Below are 22099 nucleotides of genomic sequence, written 5' to 3' on the forward strand. Positions count from 1 at the left end.
TAAACACTTTGGCCAAACGATACATTTTCTGTATCAGTCACGTGGTACTTTCTTAAAGCAATACACACAACAATACGGGCTTTCTCTCCTGAACTATCGGCACAGTGCTGACGCACTAGCGTCGCTCGTTCCATCACTATTTATCAGCAAAACCTGCTTTAGCTTTGCCCAGCTAGCAGCTATTAAGAAACAAGTCGTCGAATAGCTTGTTAATACTTTAGCTTAATTTAGCTAGCAGCTATCAAAGGAACAAGTCGTCGAAGAGCTTGTTAATGTTTTAGCTTAGTTTAGCTAGCAGCTATCAAAGGAAAGGGTCGACGAATAACTCGTAGGTTTCCTGGCTAATTTACTCAGCATTGCTAGCAGCTATGAAATAAACAAGTCGTCGAAGTGCTTGTTTATGCTTTTGCATAAACAATAAATTAAATCAATAATTGCATTTTTTTATCCATTTTTTTCTTTTGGTGTTTTTTGGTCAAAAAGCATTTTGTAAAATCTAAAAATAAATATACAAAAATATTTTCGGTTTTCCACTTTAATATTGAATATAATTAAAAAAAATAGTTTCCATTTGAAATGAAAAACAAATGACTATTAGATGTTTTCCCTTACTAAGAAAAAAAAAGTTCAAATAAACAGTTTTATATCTATAAAAAAATGAATATTCAGGGATTTTGATCCAGTTCTTATAATCCAATTAAAAAATATATCTAAATATTATATCTAAAATGGTCCGGCCCACATGAAATCGAGTTAATATTATAGCGGCCCCGCGAACAAACCAGAGTTTGATACCCTTCGGCTACATGCTTGAGTGACATAACACTTACTTGCATGCTGTAAATTGAAAATTCAAAAAATAGAGATGTAGATGCACAAAACAACAGCGAGAGCAGCGTTCAAACAACGTTGTCAAAGTTGCGGCCCAAGGGCCAAATCTGGCACACTGTCACTCCGTGGTGCGGCTTCCGAAAGTACTTCATATTAAATGCTAAAATTCAAATGTAGCTTATAAATAAATAGAATATTAACTATCATCAGAGATCATCACTACATCACTCCGCACAGACATTGAGGTATGGTCCTCCAAGGCAAGAGCGCTTCAGGTCATAGAACTACCATCGAGACCACCTTCGAGCGCAAGAAGGCCGAATACTCGAATACTTGAATCTGGCAGCCGAGTGCCAGAAAATTATCTGGAAATGTACCATCTACGCAGTCGAGGTTTGCTGCCGAGGCTACGTTGGTCTTCTCCCACTGTTTTTAATCCCAACATTCATTCATTCATTTTCTGATATGCTAAATCTTGTATAGGGGGTGCTGGAGCCTATCCCCGCTGCCTTCGGGCCAGAGGCGAGGAACACCCTGAATCGGTGGCCAGCCAATCGCAGAGCACGAGGAGAAAAACAACCATTCACGCTCACACTCAAGGGGCAATTTAGAGTGTCCAATCAGACTATACCTCTATTTCAATCTCATTAATCCCCCAGATAAAAATAGACCTGCTACTGAATAAAAGATAATAGTTTTTTTAATGCCTCCCCTTTGGCGAAAGCATTTTATCTAAATTAAAATCTAAAACAAAAGAGAATGTAAAAGAGAATGTTTACACAATGAAAAGGCTCCCAAAAAGTTTTGACTAATTTTAAGGAGCTACATCACAAGTGAAGAAACTTTTCTGACCAATACTCCCCTACTTTGAAAAATGCACCTATAAACAGTTTTCAACAAAAAACTGAATTCTAATTTTGTTTTAATTTTTTACCTTCGTTCTCCGGGTTAGCTGTTTGCCACGCCTCCACCCTCACGTTCGCTATCGATGGGCTGTTTGCTGTTGTATTCCCTTCAAAATTTTCCGAAAATGATGCACACAAATGTCCTCACAATAGGATAACGCAAGACCACTTGCCAACGAGAAGTAGTCTTGAATTAGCAATCGCTCTGTTAACTAGAGCTAACAGGCTAATGGGGGGGAAAAACACTGAAAAAATGCAACGCTCCGCTCAGTACTCGCAGAGACGTTACAAAGAGGGATAGTTGCGACCAGAGATATTACACGAGGAGTTGCCGGGGAGAGAGCCAGTGCCCCTGATGTTCTTATGAGCAGCCAACGAGAAGTAATATATACTATACTGCTCGTATTAGCGATCGCTCCAGCATTCGCGCTGAGTGACGGAAAAAAACACTGAAAAAAATGCAACGCTCTGCCCAGTGCTCGTAGATATCTGTTATACACAATGTTCCCTCTGAGCTGCGCGCGTGCGCAATTGCGCACTACTCTCGTCTTCTCTGCGCAGCAGCAATCATATGGCGCGCAGTAAATAAAATCCCTTTTTTTACCCCTTTCCTCATGATGGCGCCGTTTAAGCGGCAGCCAGTGGCAGTAGTGCTGTCCACTCTTATGTTTTTCGTGTTTTACAGCATGTTTTACATGAAAAATTAGAGGGAACATTGACATGCACCTGCTTGTGCCAGGTGTGATACTGGTGTGCCCATAGCGAGCAATGATGATGTCGTGACCGGATGATTCGCCTAAAGACGTTTTGCCGACGAACGTTTGACAGATGGACAGGTCGCCGAATGAACGTTCGTTCAAACAGCGTTTAATGATTAAATACAAATACTAGTATTTGTTAGTTTAATGATTAAATACAAATACTAGTATTTGTTAGTTTAATGATTAAATACAAATACTAGTATTTGTATTTAATCATTAAACGCTGATTTCGGCTGGATTTGACCGAATTTGAGAGCATTTTGACCCGTTTGGCGAATGGACGTATATAGTCGTTTTTTTGCCTCCATCATCGCGACATTTTACCGAGGAATTCACTTCCCTGGGCTTGGTTCTAATGTCCAAAGAGCGCCAGTATTTGTATTTAATCATTAAATGCTGTTTTAGGATGGATTTGACCAGATTGCTGTCATTTTACGGCTCGGTTCTGCTACATCTGCCCGCCCAAGAGTGCTTATTCCCGGGCTGCCATTGATGGTAGACTAACATTGATTTTTACTATAATTTGGACAACGCCGGCGGCGGGCCGGATTAAAAATCCTAACGGGCCGTATATGGCCCGCGGGCCGAGGTTGAAAAACTTGTACACACACGATCCGGGGGCGGGGCGAGCGCGCGAATCCCGTTTCGGCGAAACCTCCATTCGGCCGAACATCCATTCGGCGACCTGCCCGTCTATCAAACGTCCATCGGCGAAACATCTTTAGGCGAATCCTCCGAGTACCGATGATGTCGCTCACACTGGTACTCAGTGCGCTCAGGGAGGTTGTCTTTCTGCCCAGACCAACGAAAAATTAGAGGGAACATTGGTTATACACAAAAGAGATGCGGCAAAAAAGACAGTGCGCTACAATGATAAACAGCCTCTCATGTCTTGGCCACCTGGCTTTCTCGCATCTCAAAATTTTTCTCGTATCTAGAGATAATTATTTGCTTGAAATTTTTCTCGTAGCTAGAGATAATTATTTGCTTGAAATTTTCCTCGTATCTTGAGCTGCTCGTATGTAGAGGTGCTCATATGTAGAAATGATAATAGACCTGCTATTGAATAAAAGATAATGCTTTTTTAATGCCTCCCCTTTGGCGAAAGCATTTTAACTAAATTAAAATCCAAAACATAAAAGAATGTTTACAATGAAAAGGCTCCAAAAAATATTTGACTAATTTTAAGGAGCTACATCACCAGTGAAGAAACTTTTCTGACCAATAGTGCCATACTTTGAAAAATGCACCTATAAACAGTTTTCAACTCATGTTGCTGTTGACGAGAAAACTACAGTAGTAAGTACTGAATTGAGATGAAATAAATATATGGCGCCCTCTTCCGTTTGGTTTCATTTCTGTGAACAACAATTTCAGTCATTTTATAATTGGAAAATGGTTAATCATTTATCTTTGTGTCTTTGCAGGTTTCAGAAATGATCTTGGTGCTGATGGGCAAGAGTTTGTTGGCCTTAAAGAGCTCCCCCAAACCAAAGAGGAGGAGCCAGAATTCCCTCAACAACAAATGAGAGAAGAGCAACTTCCAATCCAAAGAGGAGGAAGATTATGTCACCTGGTCACTTGGTGAGTTCGTGAAGAGTGAAGATGTTCTGGGCGTGGCCAGCGGAGGGGCGGAGCCTGCAAACACCTCAGCATGCCGCCAAATTAAAGAGGAAGAGCCAGAGTTCTCTCAACGGTGCAAAAGAGAAGAGCAACCTCCAATCAAAAACGAGGAATGTGTCAAATGGTCAACTGGTGAGCCTTTCAAGAGTGACGATGATCTGGGTATGACCAACAGAGGGGCGGAGCTTCTGAGCGGCAGCTCCACAGAAGGATGGCGAGCAGAAAAATTAATTGCGCCTTTATCAGATGGCAACGACTTGCTTTTTGACGATGATGATGTTGAAGATGTTAAGAAAAATCCCAGTGGCAACAAACCCTGCAAATGCTTTCAGTGTGGGAAAACTTTTGGGAAAAAGTCTTCTTTGAAAACACATATGAGGAGCCACACTGGGGAGAAACCCTTATCATGTACAGTTTGTGGTAAAACATTCACACACAAAGGAAACTTAAAAACCCACACAAGAACCCATACAGGCGAAAAACCATTTTCATGCTCAGTTTGTGGTCAAAGATTTACACGGAAGGAACACTTAAATCGTCACGCAAGAACCCATACTGGCGAAAAACCATTTTCGTGTTCAGTTTGTGATAAAACATTTATACACAAGGGAAAATTTAAAAAGCACACAAGAACCCACACCGGTGAGAAACCATATTCGTGTTCAGTTTGTGGTAAAAGATTTACAGAGAAGGGAAACTTAAAAATTCACACAAGAACCCACACTGGTGAAAAATCATTTGCGTGTTCAGTTTGCGGTCAAACATTTACACAGAAGGAACACATAAATCTTCACACAAGAACCCACACGATTGACAAACCATTTTCATGCTCAGTTTGTGGTAAAAGATTCCCAGACAAGGGAAACTTAAAAATACACACAAGAACCCACACTGGTGAAAAACCATTTGCGTGCTCAGTTTGTGGTAAAAGATTTACAAAGAACGGAAGCTTAAAAATACACACAAACACCCACACTGGTGAATAACCATTTTCGTGTTCAGTTTGCGGTCAAACATTTACACGGAAGGAACACTTAAATCTTCACACAAGAACCCACACGGGTGACAAACCATTTTCATGCTCAGTTTGTGGTAAAAGATTTACAGACAAGGGAAACTTAAATATACACACAAGAACCCACACTGGTGAAAAACCATTTGCGTGCTCAGTTTATGGTAAAAGATTTACAGAGAACGGAAGCTTAAAAATCCACATAAGAACACACACGGGTGAAAAGCCATTTTCGTGTGCAGTTTGCGGTAAAGTCTTTTCTAAAAATTAACACTTAAAAATCCACATAAGAACACACACGGGTGAAAAGCCATTTTCCTGCTCAGTTTGTGGTCGAACATTTTCCCAAAGGGGAAGCTTAAAAAAACACTTATTAACCCACACTGGAGAACAATGTTTTCCTGCTCAGTCTTGTGGTCTTTGGCCACAGATTCGCTACAACAGCCCAATTAAAAAGCTACACAATTGAAAAACCTGAAAAGAAGACTTAACAACCCGCACAGGAGAATAGCCCTTTTTTTGCTCAATTTGTGGCAGTAATATCTTAAAAACATAATTACCCACAACGGTCAGAAACTCTTTTCCTGCTCAGCTTCTTGCCAGAGATTTAGTCGTAAGGATAGACTTAAAAGACGCAAATGTGTTGTGATAAGCAGTGGCCAATGACGGCTTTGCTTTCTTTTTCAATTTCTGTATGAAAGATCATTGGAATCGCAGAATAATTGTATTTTGCATTCTGAAAATCTTGTTTACACTTTAATATGTAATATCGATCCACAGTATTCAAATACAGTAATACCTTTAAGATACAAGCTTACTTTGGGATCGAGCAAGTATGTCAATTTACTCGTATCTCAAGTCAATTCCTCCCATAGAAATGAACAAAATACAAATTAATCCGTTTCCATCCTAAAAAAACACCAAAATTTGTTCTAATTTACTACCGACTCACAATTGGGAACCATCTGGTATGCTCATATCTCAAATTTGTCTCGTATGTTGGAACACTTGTATGTCAAGGTATTACTGTATAATAAAATTGAGTGTCGTTGAAGATTTTATTTACTTCACAATTCTATCCAAAATGGTAGAGCCTAAATTAGGAAATTACAAAGTGAATAATCAATAATGTGATCTAAATGATACATTAGTAACATTAGTAGATATATGGTGTGAAAGACAATGAATTTGCTCAAAATAAATAAGTAGTACAATGTCCTTATACTTTTGTCATATTATAAGATGAATCACGTTTTTAAACCGATTTATCGTGTCATCTTTTTGTTAGTTCAATAAAACTGGTGCAAGTAAAGGTGACAAAAGAATTTTTATTTGCTAAGATTTAAAACTAAGGAAAATGAATACATTAATTTGAACAATTTGACAAATTAATATATTAAAGATTGTTTTCTTTCTACAGGTGTGAAAATGCAATAACTTCATCTGAAATTAGCGGTTAATTGTTTTTTTCTTTTTGATGTTGAAGGGGAGAATTGGTAGAAATGGAACTAGATTTTTATTTTTGCTTTACGTAGGTTATTTACATTAGAAAAGCGTGACCGGATGATTCGCTGAAAGACGTTTCGCCGACGGACGTTTGACAGACGGACAGGGCGCTGAATGGACGTCTCGCCGAACGTTCATTCGGCCAAACAGCTCTTTGGACACTAGAACTGAGCCCAGGGAAGTGAATTCCAAGGTAAAATGTTGCGATGAACGCAAAAAACGTCCATATACGTCCATTCGCCAAACAGCTCAAAATGCTCTCAAATTCGGTCAAAACCAGCCAAAAACAGCGTTTAATGATTAAATACAAATACTGGAGCTCTTTGGACACTAGAACCGAGCCCAGGGAAGTGAATTCCTCGGTAAAATGTCGCGATGATGTCGCGATGAACGCAAAAAACGTCCATATACGTCCATTCGCCGGTGGACAAATTTATTCATTGCAATTGGGTCAGGTAACGCTCTAAAGTGCACATTTATCGGGGAAGTCAACCACCCTGGGCCCGGTTCTAGTGTCCAAAGAGCTCCAGTATTTGTATTTAATCAATAAACGCTGTTTTCGGCTGGATTTGACCGAATTTGCGGAGGATTTTGAGGCGTTTGGCGAATGGACGTATATGGACGTTTTTTGCGTTCATCGCGACATCATCGCGACATTTTACCGAGGAATTCACTTCCCTGGGCTCGGTTCTAGTGTCCAAAGAGCTCCAGTATTTGTAATTAATCATTAAATGCTGTTTTCGGCTGGATTTGTCCCGATTGCTGTCATTTTATGGCTCGGTTCTGCTACATCTGCCCGCCCAAGAGTGCTTATTCCCGGGCTGCAATGCCCGCCCAAGAGTGCTAATTCCCGGGCTGCCATTGGCGGTAGACTAATAAATTGAGAGTGATGAGCGGCAAAGGGAAATGAATCATTGATTTTTACTATAATTTGGACAACGCCGGTGGCGGGCCGGATTAAAAATCCTAACGGGCCGCATATGGCCCGCGGGCCGAGGTTGAAAAACTTGTAAACACACGATCCGGGGGTGGGGCGAGCGCGCGAATCCCGTTTCGGCGAAACCTCCATTCGGCCAAACGTTCATTCGGCCGAACGGCCGTTCGGCGACCTGTCCGTCTGTCAAACGTCCGTCTGTCAAACGTCCGTCGGCGCAACGTCTTTCGGCGAATCATCCGAGTACCTTATTTAATTCCTAAAATTGAATATACTAAAAGTCGAAATTCCTAAAATTGAATATACAGATATTTAATTCCTAAAATTGAATATACAAAAATTCCAAATTCATTAGGTGATTTTTGATGAGTGAATTGGTGAAAATGGAAGGAGTTTGGACGTGTTGGACATGTTGAAATGAATGATGAAAAAGAATGGAATGAATTGATGAGTTTGTAAGGAGATGTAGAGGCACATGTTCTGAGTGGTGTGCAAAGTAACAAGCAAGCCAAGGTTAGAAGTGAGTTGAAGAAAAAATTCTGTATGTTGAAAGGAAATACATTTTACTGGTCGTAAATTTGATTCAGATATGAATGCTTTGTCCATCAGTTTGCAAAAAAATAGAGCGTGACGTCAGCGCTAGAAAGGCAGAATTACAAAAGCGAAAGAAGGAGGTGCGTAGATGGAGGCGTGGGTCAATACAGAAAAAGGAGGCGATATCAGAACAGCATAGATTGACACTACATAATTTGGTAGTTGCGTCAACAGCTTTGGCCACGGTGAGGCGCCAACGGGCTATGGAAAAGGCCAAGACAGCTGTCTCTGAAAAATCAGGTGATCCTATGGCGCCCTCTGGTGGCATATATACACCAACCCACAGTGGATCATCCTGGCCCTCCCGAAACAGCTTTTTCTTTGTCGCACCTTACTGTCCCTTCTGCACCTACACCGACTTATCAAGCTTTGAAAGGACCTAATGGTGCGTCTCTACCAGTGGCGGGCCGTCAGGGCCTTCAAGGCCTTCTCTGCTGGCCTAAGAAATATCTGAATCATATTATATTTTGTCCATCAATACTTATTATTCTAAATGGTCTGTTAGCTTCCTTTCATTGCTTTTCCCCCTGGTTGCACTGCTTCCAGATGTGTGTTTTCATATTGAAGCATTTAACCAATCACATTTCAGCCATTATTTGTTGCCAGATCAGATCTGCCTCAAAGCCTTCACAATCAGTTCTTGCAGGCTCTGCTGCATTAATCTAGATTGTTGCTTTTAACCAATCAGATTTCGAGTTGGCAACCCCACAATGATTTTTCATAGGCGTTAGCATTTTGCTGGCTGGGACATGTCATTGCTTTCACAAACTATGATTGGCTAGTAGGCGGGCCAAAGCAGCCAGAGATCGCAAACTCCACCCACATGGCAAAAACAAATGGATTCTGTTGCAGATTTCTCTCACAAAGCTATTTTCCAGACGGACTTTTCCAGAAAAAAATGGACATCATTAAGAAAGGGCGGTCAACTCCGAAGCTAGCAAGCCTGTTACAGCTGGGAAAATGGTGTGTGCGGCACTTTCAGTGTGCTAACTTATCTCCACAAGCAAATAGTATATTGTTGTTTTGATTTAAAGCTATTTTCAAAATGGACTATGCCAGAAATATGACAGGACAGGCTCGACTTTCATCATTAGCTTCGATGGCGATAGGAAAGAAGGAAGAAAGGAGGATGGATATTGTGTAAAAAGGATTTTTGGTGAGTAAAATATGGCAATATTCCTAAATAATATTTCAATTGTGGGCCAAGTTCTGATATCTGAAAAGCTCCAGTGTTTGTATTTAAGCTCCAGTGTTTGTATTTAATCACAAAATGCTGCTAGGAAGTGTATTTTACCCCAGTTTAATTTTTGGCGTTTCACCATTGACGTCCATCGCTGTCTTTTGCCGGGAAAAATCACCCCCCTGGCCTGGTTGTAATGTCTCAAAAGCTCCAGTATTTGTATTCAATCAATAAATGATGCTAGGAAGTGGATTTTACCTAATTTTAGTATTTAAGTGCATTTTTTGTCATTTCACGTATGGACGTATCAACGTTCATCGCTGTCTTTTTACCGGGGAAATGATACTCCGGGCCCGGTTCTGATGTCTAAAAAGCTCCGGTATTTGTATTTAATCAATAAATGCTGTTTTCGGCTGGATTGTACCCCATTTTCGGGCAATGTTTGCCCGTACGCCATTGACGTTCATCGCTGTCTTTTCCCAGGAAAATCACCCCCTGGCCTGGTTTTAATGTCTGAAAAGCTCTAGTATTTGTATTTAATCATGAAATGCTGCTAGGAAGTGGATTCTACCCAATTTTTGTGCATTAATTTATTGATTATTTTTTATGTGTTGCAGCTGTAGCTGCAGTAGAGGTTTTATAGCCATAAAATAGTTTTTGAGGGTTGGATTGATATGTTGAAGGCGCTACCAGAAAATGCACCGCCCGCCACTGGTTAAACTACATTAATGGAGGTACATTTGTGATTCTATTTGTGTAATCACTGTCTTATTATTCAATAAAAAAAAATCCTCAATCAAAATATTGCTGTGCATTCAAACAATTCATAACCTCACTATAATTTAAAAAAACTCTTCAATCAAAGAAAAAAAGTATTTGAATGCAAAATCATAGCTGAGATTTAAAAAATGCACTCAAGCACTATTTTTCACTGTTTAAAACTGATTTTTTGATTGAGGTAAAGTTTTTTGTTTGGGCCATGTTTTGGGTGGGACATTTGTGTCTTTATAATTTATCAAAAGTTTTCTTTAAAGATAAATAACACATTTTTAAGTTTGACAGCACAGTATCCATGCATCCATTACTGGCCATGATGAAAGTTTCTTTCAATAAAAAAAGCATCCTATTGTGTCTTTATAACCTTATTCGGTGAGTTCAATATAAGTATTTGAACACCCAGCTATATTGCAAGTTCTCCCACTTAGAAATCATTGTGTTCTGACATTTTCATCGTAGGTGCAGGTCCACCTTAAAAAGAAAAATCCAGAAATCACACTGTTGAAAATTGTTTGAAATGTATCATTTTGATCTAGCGTGATCATATGAAATGGGAGTTTATACATTTTCGTGAAAGCTATGTCAAACATCAACCATCTGACATTTTGGTCAGCTAACTTTAATGTCAGTGATGACTGTGGAATTGAAGAACTCCTTCAAATACAACCCACTTCTTTGTCAGAGCGGGAGCAGCACATGCTTAAACAAGCAAAAACCACAGCACCAGATTTGAGTTTTTCCAGATATTTTCATCAAGATACATTTCCGGTAGGTGACAATGTTTGGACAAAAAAATCTAAAGAGAACTTTTAACCCAGAGTCTGGAACCGTATTATCAATGAAAAAAATGCCTTCAACAGATGAATCCAGCGGAATTCACTGTTTTAGCACTTTTTTTCATGGTCCCAGTAGAGTGTAAGACATAAGAGACAGGAAACAAATCAACAACGCGTTTAGAATTTTAGGGGACCATAAGGGTTCAGTCTGACAGTTTAAAAATTTGGCTCTTTGTGTCTTGTTCGCCAGCCTTGCAATATCTTGTGAGGGTAGTTTTTATTATTTTACATTCGAGTAGATGCAATTGGTTGTTACAATGATTGGATTTGCCTACACGTTTATGGAATGGTTGCATGTTTTGTAACATGGGGAACGTTTTGAGTACATGAGGGGGGTGTAAAAGATTCATTTGTTCATCTTCTGTATTGCTTATCCTCATGGGGGTCATGTGGTTGTTGGGGCCTATCCCAGTTAGTTGTGAACAGGAGAAAAGGCGGTGGTCCTGACTAAGTTTGAACCCTGCAATGAAGATTCACATTTTCTGATATAAAAAAAAGGCAATAGTAGTTAAAAAATAAACAGAAAACACAAGTTCAAAAAGTGAAAATGAACGAAAATTAACTGGGAAAATATCTTATAATGTGTTTACTCTTGTCAGATCGCCATTTAACGTCACTGACGAATTAAATTTGCTGAGGATTAGATAAAATCACACGCATAGAACTAAAAGTGGAAAACGTCCATTGAGTACATTCGTCCTGACTATGGTTTTTCACCTGTGTGAGTTCTTGTGTGTATTTTGAACCCATGACCTCGGAACTGTAAGGCCAATGTGCTAACCACTCGGTTAGTAAATGTAAATGTAACTAAATAATTATGAATATTTATCAGACATTCATCAATACTTTCACTAAGTATTCAATATTGCAGAAGTGTATACTAAAACATGATTAAGAGTCACAAATCCCGGCCCGTTTTGGAAATGGTTTAAAAAGTCTCTTTTGGGTTATAGACAGCATCTAGAAATGTTTTATTTTCCAGTAGGATTTATTTATTTCAAATGTGCATTTTCAGTAACTCATGATTGACAGTGACACATTACAGTTGTTTTTCCCAATTGCTAAAAGAGAAAATCCAACTCCCCAAACCAAAAGGACCCACACATTTAAAAGACATAGAATAAAAGTACATCCCATTTGAAAATACCACAAGCCCATTTCACACACAGACTCGATTCCCATATCACAATCCTCCTCTCTCATAAATCGAAACCTAGTAAATAAACTTCAAATGTTTTCACTGATTACTGTGGTGTTGAAGACGATGATTCTGTTTTTGCATCAATTTATGTAACTTGTATCACAACTTCTCATCTGATACTTCAGAAAAGGAGCCAAGAAAATACTGTCCAATAAAAACTATTCTACATAAACTAAAAATACATAAATTATATGATTATTTATGATCATATTTTTCTGACAATGTGAATGAGGCAGAGGGTACAGAAAATGAATGAAATCCCACATGTCTGTAGTTGTCAATGACAGTTTTTGGCAGATTAATCAATTGGCAGTACAGTGGGAATTGAAGCCACGCTTCCTGAGAAAATAGAGCTTCAATGTAGCACCTAGGGTCGCTCAGCCACACCAGACTCGGCGCTTGGAAGTTCTTAACCACAGAAATCTTGAAAAGGTGAAAGAAAGATTTTTTTTATTTGAAGAGAAACAAGAGTAGTATTCTAATATTACAGGTTACGATAACTCAATGAAAATCAGAATCTATTGAACACAACAGTACTCATTGAACACAGGAAGCTTATTTACTGGGTTTTACTTTTGTGAAAAGAGAATTGTTATATTTGAATTGAGTTTTTGTGTGAAATGAGTTTGTGGTATTGACAAATGGGAGATACTTTTATTATGTGTTTTAATATTAGTGTTTTAAATGTGTGTGCCCTTTTGGTTTAGGGAGTTGGATTTTCTGCATATTTGAAAGAAGCAGGGGTCCCGGCTTCGCCGCGCAACGCATTCCGGAGGGCGTCTGTGAGGGGTAAATCCCCAACATCAAAATAATTTTCAAGCAGAGGAGGGACCAAGCATGTAATAGTTTTAGACTCCATCGGCCTTCTCGGAGTGGTGCGTGGCAGGCTGCTTTCCACGACCGTCGCGGCTCGCTAGCTTCCTTGTCTTGTTCGCCCCCACCCTTCCGAAAAGGGGGGGGGAGCGGACGGACAGAGCCCACGTCGATCTGGTAGCTCTGCTTTGCCAAACACACACCCGAAAAGGGGACCGCGAGCACTTTTATTTAAGGTAGGTGGAGACAAACTTTAGGCGGGAACGATAAGGGGAGGCGCTATATACAAAGTGATGACAGACCTTGACCAGTAGTGGTCACTAAAATTCTATTCTAGATGCTAATGCTAAGAATACAAAATAAATACAAGAGAAATACATTCCATATTCCACATTTCCCCCCTGTAGCAACTTCGAAAGAATTTTCATTAAACATATCAATTTGTATCCTCCCCTCCAGGTTCTAGAATACAAATATCATCAACAGTTACTTTCAATAGGGTATGGAAAATAATAAAATCACTTGTCAAGGCAAAGGCGAAAAACTCGATGTATTTAGCGTCATTCGAGAAAAATTCCTCTGTGTCCCTCTTAATGAGCGAACACAATTTTTTAAGTCAAGACAAATACAATTACCCGGACGACTCGACATACCGAGACTCGTCAAACGAAAGAATGCGAGAATCTCCAGTATGGTTTGCCATGCGGTGATACTGTATGTCACTGTAAGCTACCAGCGTGTGCTGGATATGTTTCGAATCATAACTTTCATACAGGGGATTACACACAGAAAAAATATAGAACAGCAACAAAATCGCAAGTGAGGGAGTAGCAAATTTAAACAGAATTGACTGGTTTCGTCTGGGATGAAGGTGCAGCAGTGTTCTCCCATCACGGCACACACACCTCCATCCAGTCCTGCAACATCCCTACGGACTTTGACAGTTTGGTTAATGAACACTCATGTAACAGTACAATGTCTTTACACGAAGCATAACTTTATCCACTCCAAGTTGGGAAAGTAGCAACTGTATGATTTTCTGGGGGGTGGACCAACTTATTGTCCCCAGGAACATCACTACCCCAGATTGAATCACGTGGTTTGAATTGCACTGATTTTGCACTGATTTTGATCTCTTATCTCTTACTGTTATGTTCACTCCCCTTAAAAGGAATGCATCTCATCTGCACCACTGCAGATTTAAGTGTGGCGTCTAGACCCAGTGAATTCAGGATGTCAGAATACCTGTGGAAATGGGTATACGGCTACACACATAACTTTCATTCACAACAATCAGTTTTTTCTGGAACACCATGAAATTATACCACACATCTTCTCCATAGTATTTCTCCAGATTCTTTCCATACCACTTCACTCTCCTCTGTGATAGGAGTATGTCACCATCTTGTTTTCGAACTCGAGTCTCTGTGGGCGGGGCGTTCAGACACGCCCAGGCTGTCACTGACAGTCCAGTCACTGTAATGTGGGTGGAAACAGCTTTCACTGCGGCTTCTGTGTAGAGGTGCAACGTCTATGGGAGCTCAAGGTTAAGTGAGGGGTGCTCTTGGCAGGTGAGTAGACGTCAGATGAGTTTTTCACGGACAAGGGTTTTGACACCGTCCGACTTACAGTCTACTCAGAGTCACCTGTGTCTCGAACTACCTTGACCTGAGGTTGCTGAATTGACTTTGACTTTTCAGCGATCTTTGCTGCTGTGGAGGTTGGTGAGTTGGGCCACGAATGGGTCTTCCCATCATGGAAAGAACCAGGACTTCCTTTTTACGACTCGGATCAGGATCCAGTCACCTGGCTTCACCACCTCCTGCAAGATAGACAAAAGGATCATGGCAACTTACATGTTCTTTGGATAAGTTTCTCCAAACATTTTACCATCCACTCTGTAAGTAGATCTGCCTCACCCTTAGTCTCTTGTCATGGTTCACCTTCCCATAGAGGAAGTTGGAATGGTCTTCCAAGAACTATCTCAAAAGGTGTTAATCTCGAGCTAGTTGGCACTACCTTCATATACGTTTTGACCAGTGTTAGGCGTTCTGGCCATGGCTTCTTTATCTCTTCCATGGTTTTCTTAAGCCTTGGTTTTATCGTACCATTTGTTTGCTCTACCAGTCCCACACTCTTTTGGACATTGGCCTCGTTTGGGCATGAGGTCATCTTGCACATTACATCTGTAACAAATTAAACAGTTCCTACAAAAAAATTTAAGTAGGTATTTAGACCTGTTCATCATATATCCCCTAGTTGAGACATTGTCCATGGCTCAATTTTGGAATAAATTTTTGGTAGGCACTGTAGGCCTTTAGCTGTGTACAGGTCGTCTGCAGACTGTTCTTGAGATCGGCTCAGCCCTTGTTGCTGTGCATACTGTGCAGCAAGTGTCCGCGCTGCCTCCCAAGCTGCCGCACTCTGTCGCTGTCTTCAAACACGTACTCAACATCTGCAGACAGCTATTAGGTTGGGCTTAATACCCCAATGAACAAAAATCACAACAATCTTACTTATTCCATCACTATAGTTTGTGAAAATCTAAATGCCTTATCAGTCAAAATTAAATATGCTAGCTGATATTCTATTTTGATCACTGCTTCCTTGTTGAGATAGAGAACTATATTTGTTTTTTTCCCTTTCCTACAATTACACAAATTAACTAATGTCAGGTTTAAACACCAAACATTTGTATCACCAATCTGAAAGAAGGAAGACACAGAGAATTGAGTTAGTTTTTACTTGCAAGGAGAGTGCCCGGAGCCTGCTCTGTCACATTGCTCCCGCCACACTCTGAGGAAGTCTCCGCTCGCCTTGTCTTTTATTGTGTTTCGGGAGTGCCGTAGTTACATGAAGTTTCAAGCTGATAAAGGGAAAAAGGAGGTTGTATCCCAGTTGAAAAGGGTTTGTTGCATGACCACATGTTCCTTCAAGGTAACACTTACATCAGGGGTCTCAAACTTGCGGCCCGCGGGCCAACTGCGGCCCGCGGGACGATACTTTGCGGCCCCCGTCTTAATATGAAAGATCGATTTTTTTTTTTTTAATTTTTTTTTTTTATTTTTTTTTTTTTTTTACCCCTTTCCCCATGATGGCGCCGATTGATGTGCAAGATGCCCCTCCTGAGCTTCAAATGGAGCTCATTGACCTGCAGTGCAACTCTGCACTCAAAGCCAAGTTCAGGGAGGTGAGTGGAGAAGCAGACGAGCTTGGGCAATTTTTGAGAGAGTTGACCCCCAGCTTCCCTGAACTTTCCCGAAGGTTCAAGCGGACCATGTGCCTTTTTGGGAGCACATACTTGTGTGAGAAGCTCTTCTCCACCTTGAACTTCAATAAGTCCAAGTACAGGTCCAGACTTACTGATGAGCATCTTCAAGCTCTACTGAGGGTCTCCACTGCTTCCTCCCTCAAGCCAAATGTGACTATGTGAGAAGAAGCGCTGCCAGGTCTCTAGCAGCAAGGAGTAGGCAAGAGAAGCCGTGTTCAGAATATTTCATGTTCAATGTTCCATTCAAGTTCAGAAAGTTAAAGGTTAAAGAGCTGTTAATACAGACATTTGAAACGGAATAAAAATAATTCATTTTCTCTACTTAGCCAGCCAGTGTATATCTACTGTATGCTCATTAGTATTATTTGGTTTTGTATTACTGATTGATTTATTTTTTATTCATCTTTAAGTTAATTTATTTAATTCATTATTTTTTGTTAAAAAATAAAGATATTTGATAACATTGGAATGTTTTATCAGTGCTTTTCTTGTGGAAATCCTGATGCGGCCCAGTCTCACCCAGACTCGGCCTCTAGCGGCCCCCAGGTAAATTGAGTTCGAGACCCCTGACTTACATTCTCTTTCCCCTTCTCCCGTAATCTTCACAAAATAGTTCAAACGGGCGCCTGACCCCTGGAGCCGTTCCTCTTTGTTGAATAAGGTGAAACTTCCTGCAGGCCAGGGCGCCCTAAATTATATGAGCAAGCATTTTCACACTCTAATCCAGAAGCAGGATAACTTATTTACAATAGTTCCAACAACTAATCATACCAAAAATAGGAAAAATACAAAAAGCAAACCAGGCTGCTTTCTCCTCAGGAAAACAGCTTTCCATTTCTCTGCAATAGTTACATTCACATCAATTAATATCCAGAAACAAAATTCACACATTTATAATTCTGAAAAGAATTGACCCCACTAAAATGTAACCACCCCTTGTTTGTCAGGGTTAATATTTTAGCATAATTGTGTCCTTTAGAGCAATTAAAGCCCATTACTTATAAAATGCATACTACTCAAGTCCCAATTCAATTAACAATGTGTATCGCGTTGCATATTATACTCAGTTGTTTGAAATTCAAAATATCCCAAACTAGTAGTCTTTTTATCAAATGTAACATTCAATTGTCTTTGGAGTTTGGCAATCATCTCCTATAACACTTTCTTAATCATTATTTTTTCAATAGTCAGGCATAAAATTAAAATCTAGTTACATTTCTATCCATTTTATTTCTAATTGTTTACTTTAAAAATCTGTAACAAGGTTTGGTCTCAATTGAAACGCTTTCATCTTTTTTTATGGAGACAATAAAACCAATATAAAAAGTTTCTTATGGTTTATCGCATTGCTCCTCGAGCAATAATCTTTCCAATCAATATTGGATTGCTTGCCATTTCGTCTGATCACGTCAAAAAGTTTATCTTACCTGTCTCCTCAAACGTTTCAACTGAGAGAACCTTCTTACAGTGCACAAGATGGATCCCGCTATTTTCATGTCTGCTGGTTGGTCAGGAACACTTGTGTTGAGCACCCAGGCTCCCCCGGGACCGCCGTTGGTCCAGTCTGTTTTCTGTTGGGAAGCACAGTCTCCTTCTGCTAACCCAAATTCAATGTGTTTCCTTAAAGTTTTTTCTTTTATGCAGATAGCCAGATTAGCCTCATCATCCAGCTCCAATTGTGTAGTGAATAATGGCGTTTGGTACATTCCACTGAATTGGATTTCCATATTTTGTTGTCCAGTTTACCTCGTTATGTAGGCGCAATGATTTCATAATGAAATATGGAAACTTTTGTCAATTCAGTCAATTATTCTATTAACACAATTTGGATGCCATTATCACTATAATACTTTGGAATTTCACATCACGCACTGTCTTTGTTTTTTGTTTTTCTCAGTGCTCCCAAATTTCGCATAGCAGATTTGTTCCTCCACTTCAAGTTTCACATTTGGAGTACTGCTGCCTTTTCATTAAAAATTTCATTTGACTAAATATGTTTTCCATAATTTGTCGCTGCCATCCCTTAAAAGGGCTTATTGGCGATTTCAGAAATCGATTCCAATTTGCTAAATCATTTTCCACCTTGATACCTAACCGATTGATCATATCTCGGTGGTCAGCCAATCAAAAACATAAAAAAGACAAACAAACAACCATTCACGCTCACACTCATTTTCAGACATCAGTGGTCTGCAATTTTTCATCTAAAAAGAAATAGGTTAACGTTGTTTGGTTGACATCAATTGTTTGATGCTTATGCAATCCGTGCCTCTAATAGTCATTAAAATGAGCCACGCCAAAGCATATTTCACCTGCTCAGGGCAAAACAGGGAATGTCTTCCGTGCACTGAACACATTCCATGCCTCTTCCGTCCTAGGGAAATTATGCCTATCCTAAATTAATTATTTTAACTTGTCAGGTACAATTTACCTAATCATTTGGATAAATGCCATTTCTGCATTGTCTTCATGTTTGATATACTTAATAATTTGGATGAGTGCCTTTCTGCATTGTTATCTTCATGTTTGATATCATTAATAATTTGGATGAATGCCTTTCTGCATTGTTATCTTCATGTTTGATATCATTAATCATTTGGATGAATGCCTTTCTGCATTGTTATCTTCATGTTTGATATCATTAATATTCTAAAGTATTCTTAACACTTAAGTCTAAATCGCAAATCACTCTCTTTTTGCTAAAATAGCTATATTGCACTTGTTGAATTGCTATTCTGCTCCAAGCTTGTGTTTATCTAATATAAGAGCCATTTTTTGTGGCTCACTCTTACCACAATTAAAATTAAGAGAAAATAACCTTTCACTAGGCATTTCCTAATATAAATTTCAGTGTTTAATAAAGGACCCATAATTTGTCACTAATATATCACAACACTGCCAACTCTCTCTGTCTCTCTCTCTCTACATCTCTCTGTATCTCTCTCTCTACATCTCTCTGTATCTCTCTTTCTCTACATCTCTCTGTATCTCTCTCTCTACATCTCTCTACATCTGTCTCTCTCTCTCTCTGATTCTTTCTCTTCCTACATCTCTCTGTCTCTCTCTACATCTCTGTCTTTTTCTCTCTCTTCCTACATCTCTCTGTCTCTTTCTCTTCCTCCCCCACCCCTCCCCGTTTGTGCAGGGGGAGGGGCCTTGGGCTGGTGGGGTCTCTCTCTCTCTCTGGGCGACCCCCCTCTTTTTGTTTGCCGAGGGTGTGCTAGGCCTGTCGGGTGAGGGGTGTCCGCATCTGTGAAGGGGGGCTGGCCGTAAGGTGGGCTTCTTGACTGGCTCCACATTGGACGGCCATTTTCTTTGTTCTGCCTTACATGTGCTCATTCCCCCTTCTCCCCCCCTCGCTTCTCTTCTTTTGTTCTACGGACGCCCCGTCTCAATGTATTATTATCTCTTAAATACTTATTATCGTATCTTATTTTTCTGCCTAAGTAGCGTTCTTAGTCGTTTTTACTCTTATTTTGCGCGACAATCGTCGAGGTTTCTGAAGGCGTCATAGCGTACTTATATATATATATATATACATATATATATATATATATATATATATATATATATATATATTCATATGGAGATTACTTGCATGCGTTTATAGTCATCATTCTATTTCTTTTATATATTTTGAGAGCTGTTAGCATAACAGGTACACTAGGGGCTGACTACGAATATTTTTTTTTCGTTTTTAGCACCATGCTCTGGCCAAGTGAGCTAACCAGCCATGTACCAAAGAATACGGATTTTTGCATGATGACGCAAATTAACACGTCAGCTAGCTAAACAGTTATGTTACGGCAAAAAAAAGTCATAATAGGCCATTTCGACTGACTATGGAGACGTCATGACCGGTACGAGGGTCAAATCCACAACCTTGGCATTATTAGCACTACACTCTGGCCAAGTGAGCTAGCTGGTCAAGTGCTGAAGTATCTAGGTTTTTGCATGATGACTTAAATGCAACAAGGCAGCTAGCTAAACAGTTATGTTACGGCAAAAAAAGTCATAATAGGCCATTTAGACTGACTATGGAGACGTCATGACCGGTACGAGGGTCAAATCCACAACTTGGCATTATTAGCACCACACTCTGGCCAAGTGAGCTAGCTGATCAAGTGCTGAAGTATCTAGGTTTTTGCATGATGACTTAAATGCAACAAGGCAGCTAGCTAAACAGTTATGTTACGGGAAATGAAGTTGTATTGGGCAACGTCAACTACTACGGAGAGGTCATGGCCTGTGCGGGGGTTGAACCCGTGTCCTTCACATTATTAGCACCATGCGCTAGCCAAGTGAGCTAACTAGCCATGTGCTTTAGATTACAGATTCGTGATGACGAAAATACAATACCTCAGTTAGCTAAACCGTTATGTTAAGGCAATAGAAATTGTATTAGGGAATTTCAACTACAACGGAGAGGTCATGGCCCATACGGGGGTTGAACCCACAATCTTGGCACTATTTGCACCACGCACTGCCCAACTGAGCTAACTGGCCAGATTTTTGCACAATCATGCAAATGAAACACGTCAGCTTTTTATACAGACAGGTATGCAAATGATTTCGTAGTAGGCAATTTCGCCTGACTACAGAGAGGTTATGGCCCAAACAGGGGTCGATACCCACCACCTCGGGATTATTAACACCACTCTGACCAACTGAGTTAACCGGCCATGTGCAAAGTGGCCCTGATTTTGGTTGATGCCCGCAAATTCAACATGTCAGCTAGCTCAATGTGAGTCATCCTTAACCCACTTCGTACCGATGCAATGTTTTCCATCAAAATGTTCATCATGCCATTTCTTACATAATTGGCAGTCATCAAGCTGACCGAGTAACTTAAAAGACCCTCGCACGTTTGCTTTTTTAGTGCCCCACTGTTCCTGGAGTCGAGCAACATTGTTCTGAAGGTTAGTTTCATTAACAAGAATAAAAGTTCAGCCTTAATCATGGTCAACATTTTCATCAAAAAAGCACTTGTTTTCCAAATTGTCTTAACATTAAACGTCGTCCTTGTCAATAGGTTTCCACGATTTAAACCAAGTTGGAATGAATCGGCCACATGTGAAAGCTGATCCAGGAGCACACCACCGACCTGCGGGGGGGGGCAGTCAAGGAGACAAATGCCAAGACGGCCTAGCTCCACGAGACACCAAGGTAGGAAGCAGGAAAACTTCATACAATTCAAGAGGCATCTTGGTTCAGTAAAAGTGACAAAAAGTATTGCTTTTTTTAATGAATAATAATCCAAATATGTGATTGGCATCCTCAGCCACTGTTGTTTTCACTTGACTAAGTACCTTTAAAAAAAGTATTTTTCAATGGCACTGTAGTATTTACTGACCTAACAGTTGAATTATAAAGACTGCATTTGACATGCACAGGATTGGAAGTCATGTGAAAAGTGCAAAAGCAACGTTACACAAGCCCATGTCTATAGGAGTAACGGAAAAAATTGTGTCCGGCAGGTTAGCGAGAACCATTGAGGCCATGTCGCTGTCCGTTGTTTCTCAACCATGGTGTCTGTGCAACAGTCGATGCTCCAAAACGGAGCATGGTTTGACTTTTTCAGATTGGACACAATAAACATCAAGAGTTGGAGAATAAAGCAAAGGTTGAGTTATGGTGGGCTTTCAATCCTTAGCAAACGTGTAGTTTCGTACAAAGGGTCCAAAGTCTTTAGCAGAGTGAGGAGATATAATCATGGAAACATGTGGATGAGATGGTGACATGGTGGGAACCGGCGGGTTATCCTTCATGTACCATTTTAATTGTTCATCAGACAAATGTCTATTGAAAGCCAATAAACAAATCGCCACAATGTATTTACAAAGTGTTTCCTTCAA

General features: G+C 40.0%; 1 protein-coding gene across 1 annotated transcript; it reads left to right on the forward strand.

The window, feature by feature from the left end:
* Window positions 1-4425: 4425 nt before the first annotated feature.
* On the forward strand, window positions 4426-21739 carry LOC144066161 (uncharacterized). The gene is given in 3 exon segments (XM_077589506.1): window positions 4426-5527; window positions 21277-21410; window positions 21722-21739. Coding segments are annotated over 3 exon segments (1185 nt in total). The 5' UTR covers window positions 4426-4494.
* Window positions 21740-22099: the final 360 nt, after the last annotated feature.

This window comes from Stigmatopora argus, chromosome 20 (genome assembly GCF_051989625.1).
Source record: "Stigmatopora argus isolate UIUO_Sarg chromosome 20, RoL_Sarg_1.0, whole genome shotgun sequence".
In the NCBI taxonomy this organism is placed as follows: Eukaryota; Metazoa; Chordata; class Actinopteri; order Syngnathiformes; family Syngnathidae; genus Stigmatopora; species Stigmatopora argus.